The 10,886-nt window shown below is 47.9% G+C and overlaps 1 protein-coding gene across 8 annotated transcripts in view; it reads left to right on the top strand.

The window, feature by feature from the left end:
- Positions 1 to 135: 135 nt before the first annotated feature.
- The window catches only part of POMT2 (protein O-mannosyltransferase 2), a 45,703-nt gene continuing 34,952 nt past the window's right edge, over positions 136 to 10,886 (top strand). For 5 of the 8 annotated variants that reach the window (XR_013395151.1, XR_001446352.3, XR_013395153.1 and 2 more), the window contains exons 1-2: positions 136 to 582; positions 9,680 to 9,764. Coding sequence is in view for 3 of the 8 variants with exons in the window: in XM_077938032.1 (XP_077794158.1) it covers positions 335 to 582; positions 9,680 to 9,764 (333 nt within the window). In the remaining 5 variants the exon portion in view is untranslated. 8 annotated transcript variants of the gene reach the window in all.

The raw sequence follows: 10,886 nt of genomic DNA, 5'->3' as shown, positions 1-10,886 counted from the left end.
GTCGCCTCTGGCACGCCCAGCCCTCCTGCCACGCCCCGTACCCGGGGGCTGCTGGGAGTTGCAGTTCCCTGAGCCCGACCCCTCCTGCACAGTCCCCCCTCGGGCCGGCCGGCCCTCCCGGTCCCGACATGCTCTGCGCCTCCTGCCGCCTCCTAGCGGCCCGGGCCGCCACCACGCTGCCCGCCCCGCCCCGAGCCCGGGGCCCCGCACTCCGCTGCCGTGGAAGGGAGTTGCATTTCCCGGGGTACCCCGAGCTGCCCTCCTGTGACTCCCTGGCGGGGCGGCTGGTCAGAGTGTGCCTCTGGGCCGGTGGGCGAGCCGGAGGAGGGGGAAGATGCCGCCGGCCACGGGCGGAGGCCTGGCGGAGTCCGAACTGCGTCCCCGGAGGGGCCGCTGTGGGCCCCAGGCTGCTAGGGCCGCAGGCCGGGACGTGGCCACCGAGGCTGCGGCGCGAAGCCCCAAACGGCCTGCCCGGGGCTCACAGCGCTTCGAGGCGGCCGGCCGGTGGGCCCTGCTGGCCTTGGTGACGCTGCTGTCCTTCGCCACCCGTTTCCACCGCCTGGCCGAGCCGCGGCACATCTGGTGAGTGATGGGAGGGACTCGGTGGCCACCATGGCAACCGCGAGGGGACGCCGCCCTCTGATTGGCCCGAGGGTACGGAGGAGGCGGGATCTACAGGAGGAGGGGCGGGGCCGTGGTGGAGGGGAACTTGAGGTACCGGGTGGGTTGGCCTCTGGCGAGGTGCATTCTCTGGGAGGGGGATCGTTTTGCTCTGGTAGTGGGGCAATGGGATTGTTAGGATCTGAGGAAGCAGCCCTCATGTCTTCCGCGTTATGTTACAGTGCATCACCTGGCTTGCAAATTGTGGCTTTTAAAGGTGCTTTCAACTTTCCAAAGAGAATTGCAAATTCTTGGGTACAGAATTTTCTAAGGCCTGAGTTCCGATATCTGCAGGATTTTCAGGCATCAACAGAGGGGAAAATACCTAACTGTACCTTTATCTTATAGGGCAAGGACAGTTTGGGTGTTCAGGTATGGTGACAAAAGGATTTTAAGAGGCAGAACTCTTCCTGTGAGAAGAGATTTATTTTCTTAAAGGTTTAAGCTTGTACTATCCAGATACTGGGTGTCAGAAATGGAACTCTTTTTTTCTTTTTCTTTTTTTTTTTTTTTGAGACGGAGTCTTGCTCTGTCGGCCAGGCTGGAGTACAGTGGCGCGATCTCGGCTCACTGCAAGCTCTGCCTCCCGAGTTCATGCCATTCTCCTGCCTCAGCCTCCAGAGTAGCTGGGACTACAGGCGCCCACCACCACGCCCGGCTATTTTTTTCTGTATTTTTAGTAGAGACGGGTTTCACCGTGTTAGCCAGGATGGTCTTGATCTCCTCGTGATCTGCCCGCCTTGGCCTCCCAAAGTGCTGAGATTACAGGCGTGAGCCACCGCGCCTGGCCCAGAAATGGAGCTCTTTAAGCAAAAAGTAGGCAAGAAAACAGACTGTCAGGGTTGCTTTATTTAGAAATTAATAAATTAGCCTGTTATTGTGTCGTGACTGCTGGCAGAAGATGAGACACCTGGGTTAGAGACAAAGGACCTTATTACGGGAAAGAGGATGCATGTTAGAAGCAGTTTCTCTTGCCATCCAAGTCCCACAGGGTGACGCTATGGGTTTAAATGGATGACTGCACAGGCAGTGGGTTGCATCCAAGTGAAGGAACGACAAGCTTGGAAAATCTGCTGTTTTATAGACGGCAGTACGCAGACCTCCTCTTTGTCCTGGAGGGAGACACTGCCTCTTCTCTCAAGGTTGCTTGCTGCAAACACAACCCTGAGAAATGGCCCAAGTGCGATGCAGTCAGGGCCTTGCATTCTTGGTATACCCAGAATGATGTGTAGAGGCACGAGCAATCTGACAGCCTCTCTCACTCCTCGATTCTGCAGTCTTGGCTTCTAGCAGATTTTCACATGAATATGCAACTCCCCTGGCTACTCTGATTAACCTGGCTGACAGAGGCAGGGACCAAATCTTTTCAGTTTGTCCCTTACAGCATTTAATTAAGGTTGTTGTCAATGGGACTCTAAGCAGCAGAATAAGGCCAGCTTACAGGATTTACCTCAACCATGCCCTCCAGAGTCCTGAATTCAGCCACATGTGAATAAGTCCTGGGGGCACCAAGGAATCTTATTTCAGACATCTGGTCTATTAACCACTGTGACCTGTGCACAGGAGTTCAGATTGATCTCTGATCTTTGTAATTACAGTAATTACAATAGCCCTCTACCCTTGTAAAAAAAAATTGTAAGAAAGTAACTACCAGGCCAGGCACGGTGGCTCACGCCTATAATCCTGGCACTTTGGGAGGCCGAGGTGGGCGGATCACCTGAGGTCAGGAGTTCAAGACCAACCTGGCCAACATGGTGAAACCCCGTTTCAACTGAAAATACAAAACTTAGCCGGGCATGATGGCGGGTGCCTGTAATCCCAGCTACTCAGGAGGCTGAGGTGGGAGAATCACTTAAATCCGGGAGGCAGAAGTTGCAGTGAGCAACTTTGCATTCCAGCCTGGGCAACAAAGTGAGACTCCGTCTCAAAAAAAAAAAAAAAAAAGTAACTACCATGATTAATGGAAAGATATTTTGTGACCCATTCTTCCTTACACTAACATATTACTTGAAGGAGTGCAGGCCACTCCAGGATTTTTGTTAGATTTTTATTTGGATCACCATCAAATTCGATTACCATTACAGTGGTTTAAACCACATGGGCAGTGTCACTGAATAGTTGCAGCCTCAATCACTAGACAAGGCATAACCTAAGGAAGGCCCCTAGGATCTCAGGAGAAGCATGTGATTTGTATCAGCCGGTTTGATAGAAGGTTGTGCTGATCTGTGTGTTTGCACACCTGTGAGGGAGGTCTGTGTTTGGGAGTTGGTGTTGATGTCATCAGGCACGTGGGAATAGTTCAAGACTGGCCATGTCCATGTGAGTTTTTTTTTTTTCTTTTTTTATTTTCTTTTTTCTTTTCTATACTGACCTACTAGATAAAGTTTTTTGTTTTCATAGTGAGATGACAAACTCAGCCACAGGTCGGATTGCCAGCCACAGTTGCTGCTTGACTTAGGTGGACCATATGAATGTTTGCCAGGCTTTGGTGCCTGGCAAACAAAGAGAACATTGTTTCCCTTCTCTTTACATCTCCAGGGGCCTAAGGTGTTCCTTCCCCAGATGCCAGGATTGTTTCTTTCCTTCCATTGCTACATAATTAGTGTGTCCTACCCTAGTACCTATAACTTCACCTTTTCTCCATTTATTCAATATCCAGACCTTTTAATACCCAAGGGCATTGTTAGAAAATTGACAGAGGCCCATTATGTCTTCTACCTTGACACATGTGGGCCACTGTAGGGGGACTTTAAAACCACTGTACCCAACCAAATGATCATTAACTTTATGCTGTAGCACCAGGCCATTCCAACAAGGCAATCTAGTGACTGAACTAGAATTAAGTCCGAATTACATAGATAGCCTCCTCCTCCCAGCTGATCTGGGCTTTCTGTAAGGCAAAAGATGAACCATGGCCAGAAATGGTCAGGGAAGAATCTTAAATTTTCAAAATAGGTTTATATAACCCTCCACCCCTTCTTCCTGATCATTACCCAGTTGGTAGGCAAAAGGAGATGAACCCTTTCTGAGAATGGCTGCCTTAGGTGACCAAACTGCTTCACTAAGGTGTGCAGACCGGGAGGAGGTTAAAAACAGAGTCAAAAATCTTTTTGAGTTGATCTTTGAGGGAACTATTCAGTACTTGACAATATCATGCCTGTGGATGGTAGGGAATGTGGGAGGTCCATCGAAATACCTTGGCTATTGACTGTTGACACTGTTGGGTGGCCGTTGTGACAAAAAGATATGCCACCGTCAGACTGTAGATGGTTTGGAAAGCAGAAAACCTGGCAGAGCTTAGTTCCAAGGGCCACAGTGGTATACACAGCGTCAGATGATTGAACTGGAAAAGCAACATCAGCACTGTAACCTGAAAAAGTATCAGCAGTAGCAAGGTACTGATGAGAGCCTGGGAGAAGGGAACAAAGTCCTAATATCAGTCTCCCAGGAGCAGGTGGGGTCAGTGCCCCTTGCAACGTGGTTTCCTTTACTGCAAGACAAGCAGGCCAACTTTTGGCAGGAGTCACAAGTCTGGCACGCAGTAGTGGCTTCTGCCTCAGAAACATGTCGTCCCTTACATTGTGCCTGGTCCACGATGGTAGATGTTTCCATACCTGTTGCATGAATCCAGGTGGCTATGGCCGCAGTCTTGGTGGTGCAGGCTGGATCAGCAGCTTGATCCCAGTCAGTCTTGTGAGAGTACCTGCCCTTAGTGTGGGCACCTACATGAGTGATCCAGTCTGTCCTCATGGCAGGCAGCCATGATGTGTTCACAGTTCTCACTCTCATCTCTCAGTATTTAGTCTTCCAAGTGGCATACCAAGTGCTTCAATCCTTACTGCCGTCAGCCATCCAGAGTTGTCATTGGGGCTAAGTGTCTGGTGGGTAACATCAGTTTTTAACTCAGCCTAATCATTGGTGAGCCAGGCCTAAGCATTTAGAGGAACCCTTGTGAATCAGGGCCCTACTGAACCAGCAGCTCGGCTTCAGGCAGTGGAGAAGGTTGTTTCTCCCAAAGTGGGAGCTGACACTTCTTCACGGAAAACCAAGATGCCTCTAGGGCCAGCCTGGCTATACTCTTTTTTTTTTTTTCCCAAAGAGATGAGGTCTAACTTTGTTGCCCAGGCTAGAGTGGAGTGGTACAATCATAGCTCACTGCAGCCTCAAACTCCTGGGCTCCTCCTGCCTCAGCCTCCTGAGTAGCTGGCACTACAGGCACGCGCCACCACATCCAGCTAATTGAAACAAATTTTTTAAGAGATAAGTTCTCACTATGCTGCTAAGGCTGGTCTTGAACTCCTGGCCTCAAGCCATCCTCCTGCCTCAGCCTCCTGAATAGATGGGATTACCAGCTCTATTCTTGAATGTACTATTTCCATGGGATCAGTGAGGCTTGTAAACCCTTCCCTTGTTATCAGTAGATTCCCACTGACCCACTCCAAAGTGGGAATACTAGGCCAGGGAGTCCTGAGGCCTCTATGGGTCTGGCAATCAATTTCAAAGCGTTGAGTAGTTAACTAAGAGGTTAATAGCTGCCCTTTTAGAAAGGGTGTGCTTGGTACCTATGTCCAGCAGGTGGCACTGTGATTCTGGTGCATGGCTCTCAGTACGCCAACAGCCAGGAAGTTTTTTTTATTTATTTATTTATTTATTTATTTATTTATTTATTTATTTATTTGAGACAGAGGAGTCTCAGTCGCCCAGGCTGGAGTGCAGTGGCTTGATCTTGGCTCACTGCAACCTCTGCCTCCTGGGTTCAAGCAATTCTCTGCCTTAGCCTCTCGAGTAGCTGGGATTACAGGCGCCCGCTGTCACGCCTGGCTAACGTTTTGTATTTTTAGTAGAGACAGGGTTTCACTATGTTGGCCAGGCTGGTCTCAAACTCCTGACCTCAGGTGATCTGCCCGCCTTGGCCTCCCAAAGTGTTGGGATTACAGGTGTGAGCCACCGTGCCCAGCTGCCATGAAGTTTTTAAACCTGTGATTTATTTCCTTTCCCTTCCAGGGATGTGGATTTTTATCTTCTGGACCACCAGGAGAGGACAGGATGACCTGTCTACACACAGCAGCCCTTGCACAGGATAATCCTCTTTGACACTTATGGGATCAGTATCAGCTATACATTTAACACTAGAAGCCACAGGAATAGTACACTGAAGAGGCCCAAAGAGCTCTGCCTGGAATGTCACTTTAACTTCCCTTCCCTACAGGGAGCATGGCTCAAACGTTACCAGTTTAATCTGGACACTTTTTCCCCTTGAACTAATGCGTCTAGAAGGCCTGCATCAGGGGCTATGGTGACAGCAAGCCAGAGATTTTGCCATTTCCCAGTTGGAGAGTGTGGCGGTGCTGGATGCAGGAAGTGAGGAGAAACTTTTTCTCCTCCTTTAGCTGTTCGCTAGGCTCAGCAGCATGACCTCCCCAGTGTTGCTCCCCCAGGGTTAAGACGAAAGCGCTGCCTTTAGTCCTTGTGCACACTGCTACAGCTCTCCCTGCAGTTCTGAGTGTCTGCAGTAACCTCTGTGCCTAGCACATCCTCCCCGCCATGAGACACGGTAGAGTGGAGATGTGGGACCTCATATCCAGCAGAGCCCTGAGTTTGCCCCTCTCCTCCCTGGGGCTCTCCAGCATTGGGGCTCTCCAGCATACTAGGATGGGTGTGTATGACCTTCAGTCCCCTTTAATCATCTCAGTCTTTTTTTTTTTTTTTTTTGAGACGGAGTCTCGCTCTGTCACCCAGGCTGGAGTGCAGTGGCGCAATCTCGGCTCACTGCAAGCTCCGCCTCCTGGGTTCACGCCATTCTCCTGCCTCAGCCTCCCGAGTAGCTGGGACTACAGGCGCCTGCTACCACATCCGGCTAATTTTTTGTATTTTTTTAGTAAAGACGGGCTTTCACCATGTTAGCCAGATGATCTCGATCTCCTGTCCTCGTGATCCACCCGCCTCGGCCTCCCAAAGTGGTAGGATTACAGGCGTGAGCCCCCGCGCGCAGCCCATCTCAGTCGTCAAAGCAGCTGCGGTTGTGGTAGAGTGGGAGGGATCGTGGGACATAAACTGAGAGAGTGGCTCCGAGCCAGAAAGCAAGGCATATTTGTATTTACTTTTGGCTTGAGTACACAGCTCCCCCAAGGATCTTTCAGTGTTTTCATTTTACTCAAAGTTCTGTCTTATATAGCAGGGTCCTATTGCCGCACCATTTGTTGAAGCGTTGGAGACTTGTTGATTGAGCAGCTGCATCCATATTGCCTTTTGGCAGGGGCTGCTGAGCTTGCTGCCATTGTCATGATCACTCCTCTTCCTCCTTTTGCCCAGACCACAGGGCAATAACCAGGGTGACATTCAATGGCTTGTTTCAGTCCTAGCTCTTTCCATCAGTCTCTGTAATAGTGGGACAGTGGGGGACTCTCACTACCCCATTGCCGGCCCATGGAGGCCCTCATTCTTTCTCTTACCGAAGACTATGTCTCTCCTCCTCCTATGCTTGTCTCCACATTGTCAGGGGCTGGGGATTTTATCTTAGCTACTTATAAGCCAATAAGTTAGCCTGTCACTGTCACTGTTGTTTGCATGCCGAAAGAAGACAAAGTCTTGGGTCAGAGACAAAGGACTTTATTTCTCATGGCACAGCAAGTGGGATGTGCATCAGCATGTTGGCATCAGTTTCTTTTGCCCCTAAGTCCCACGTGGTGCTGAGGGACTGGATAAATGCTTGCACATGCAGAAGGTTGCATCACAGCTGAGTAATATTAAGCTTGGGAAATCTGCTGTTTTATGGCAAGCAATAAACAAGACAGCCCTCTGTCTCAGAGGGAGATACTAACTCTTCCCTCAAGGTTGTTTACTGCAAACATAACCTTAGAAATGACCTCGGGAAAGATGGATCGGGACATTGCGTTCTTGGCATACCCTGAAAGGCCTGGAGGAGCACAAGAGAGCCATGGAGGACTGTCTCTGCTAACACAAGCAATAAAAGCCAGGAGGAAATATGAATGTTACAACTGGTTTTACTTGGGAAACTTTTGAAGTAAAAATCTGGAGCCCAGGCCGGGTGCAGTGGTTCACACCTGTAATCCCAGCACTTTGGGGCGCTAAGGCAGGTGGATTACCTGAGGTCAGGAGTTCGAGACCAGCCTGGCCAACATGGTGAAACCCCATCTCTACTAAAAATACAAAAATTAACCAGGGGCATGGTGGTGGGCACCTGTAGTCCTAGCTACTTGGAAGACTGAGGCAGGAGAATCGCTTGAACCTGGGAGGTGAAAGGTGCAGTGAGCCAAGATTGCGTCACTATACTCCAGCCTGGTCAACAAGAGTGAAACTCTGTCTCAAAAAACAAACAAAAAACAAAACAACAACACAAAACTGGAATCCTTTTGTTAGTATGTTCCCAAACAGATTTAAAAACTAGGACAGTTTAAATAGGGTCCAGCAGGGATGCTACTTTATAGTCTACAGAATTCTCTCACATGTGTTACCTGAGTTGAGCTCTAAGGCCTCCCTGGGAGGTGGGCAGGGCAGATAATATTATTGTCTTAGTTTTGTAGATGAGATAAGAGGAGTAGAGAGAATGAGTGATTTTGCCAGGTTGTGCCATTAGTTAGCAGTGGAGCTGGGACTGGATCTCTCTTTCTGCAAATCAATTTTGTTATGCCGCTTTGAAGTTATTTCTCTCTTTGACCTTACCATGCCAGTGTCCTCATCGCATGTCAAGCAATGTGTTTAGCAGGTGCTGAAATAGACCTATTCTTTTGCCTATCTTGGACCCACCGAGTAAGATATAGAAAGAACCCTAGATTTTTAGGTAAAGCATGTTTTCCCTTTATGTAGTAGGTCACTAATGACTGCTCATGACCTGGGGAATTGATGACTACTAGAAAGTAACTCTTCTTTTGAGCTGCAGGGAGAAAATAACAAATAGAAAAGGCCAGGCTCTGCTGGATGACTTGGCTGCCTTCCCAAAGCCCTCATGTATGGTGTAGAAAGGTGTATGTGCTTGTATAAAAGAGGACTTTGCATTGTGTTTGAAAGCCTGTTTATTCAAATCGCTTATTTACTTGCAAAATAACTTAAGCAGTGAGGATAGGTTTTAGATGTGGTCTTAATTTAGTAAGAAAACCTTCAACTTTTATATACTAGTTAGTATAAGATCAGCCAGATCACAGTTAGCACCTTACTTGTCACAGGGTTGCTGAGCAAAGTGAGACTCCTGTGACAATCATGGTTTATAGTCTCAACCCTGACCAATAGCCCGACAATGTCGTAATGGACCTTGTAATAGCAAATGTTGTCTCAGAAGTCAACAGACTTGGAAGAAACTTTTTTAATTTAAATTTTTGTTTACACTGGCTACTTGGAGACAAGAAAACTCTTTTTTTTTTTTATTTTGTTGAGATGGAGTCTTGCTCTGTCGCCCAGGTTGGAGTGCAGTAGCGCCATCCTGGCTCACTGCAAGCTCCGCCTCCCCGGTTCACGCCATTCTCCTGCCTCAGCCTCCTGAGTAGCTGGGACTACAGGCACATGTCACCACTCCCGGCTCATTTTTTGTATTTTTAGTAGAGACGGGATTTCACCGTGTTAGCCAGGATGGTGTCGATCTCCTGACCTCGTGATCTGCCCGCCTCAGCCTCCCAAAGTGCTGGGATTACAGTTGTGAGCCACTGCGCCCGGCCAGAAGAAAACTCTTACTACAAACCTTTCCATATTATCAGAAAACTTCTTGTCCTTTTAAAATAAATAGAAACTCAAGATACAGAGTAAGTATATGTATATTTAACTCAATTGGTAACTGGCTGGTGAATATTTGCTCACCTTTCTCGTCTATCTAAATGAAGACCGGTGGCTAGCTTGATGTCTTTCTTCCTCAAATCACTTGTGTCAAAAGATTTTTTTTTTTTAAATCCAAACTTTTGCATTAATTGTTTGAAATGCACAGCCTTTAATTTTAACCATGCTTTATTAAGGCCATTTGGATTTTATGATAATTTTAAAATTCTTGTTTTTCTTTCTGTGTTTCCTTTAGTTGGGATGAGACTCACTTTGGAAAAATGGGAAGTTACTATATCAACCGTACGTTTTTCTTTGACGTGCACCCACCTCTGGGAAAGGTGAGCAGTGTGGTGAACAGCAGCTCTCTGGTCCTGGAGGATCGTTCCTAAGGGCTGGAGTCACATCTTGATTTTGGATTTGGGGCTTGTAGAAAGAGTTTGGGACTTGTAGAAAGAATTTTCTGATGTTTCAGACCAGCTACTTTCATGGAAAATCTTTGGTGTTTTTTAAAGGGTCCTCTGGGCTCGGAAATGGAAAGAGGGCCCATCAGCTGAGGGAGGGATGAACAAAAGTGTGGCACAGCCATACAGTGGAATACTATTTGGCCATATAAAGGGATGAGGTTCTGATACGTGCTACAACATGGATGAACCTAGAAAACATGCTAAATGGAAGAAGCCAGACACAAAAGGTTACATACCCTGTGATTCCACTTATATGAAATATCTAGAACTGATAAATCCACAGAGACACAAAGTAGATTAGTGGTTGCCAGGATCTTGGGGAGGGAGGATTAGGCAGTGACTGCAAATGGGCGTGGGGATTCTTTATGGGGTGATGACATGTTATGGAGTTAGGTAGTGGTAATGATTGCACAATCTTGTGAATATACTTAAAACCACCCATTGCGCACTTTAAACTGGTGGATGTTATGTTATGTGAATTTGTCTCAATTTTAAAAAAGAAAAAAGAAATAGGAATACACTGCATGAAGCAGAAATAGCTCAGGAGGCTGATGTCCACGTGGGGCTGACTTCTTTCTCCCTTCCCATGCCCAGCATACACATTGATCTGTTTCTCTCACATGTTTTGCCATTAGAAATTCCACCAATTAGAATTCACTTTACTCTTTTTGTGTTTGTTTGTTTGTTTTGAGACAGCCAGTTTGTTTCGTGCCACCTAGGCTGGAGTTCAATGGCACAGTCTTGGCTCACTGCAACTTCCGCCTCCCAAGTTTAAGTGATTCTCTTGCCTCAGCCTCCTGAGTATCTGGGATTACAGGCGCCCGCCACCATGCCCGGCTAATTTTTGTATTTTTAGTAGAGACAGGGTTTCACCGTGTTGGCCAGGCTGGTCTTGAACTCCCAACCTCAGGAGGTCCACCCACCTTGGCCTCCCAAAGTGTTGGGATTACAGGCATGAGCCACCGCGCCTGGCCCATTTTAGTCTTTTAAAAACAA

This window comes from Macaca mulatta, chromosome 7 (genome assembly GCF_049350105.2).
Source record: "Macaca mulatta isolate MMU2019108-1 chromosome 7, T2T-MMU8v2.0, whole genome shotgun sequence".
Taxonomy (NCBI): Eukaryota; Metazoa; Chordata; class Mammalia; order Primates; family Cercopithecidae; genus Macaca; species Macaca mulatta.
Note: the sequence above shows the minus strand (reverse complement) of the source record. Positions and strands in the feature narration are given on the sequence as shown.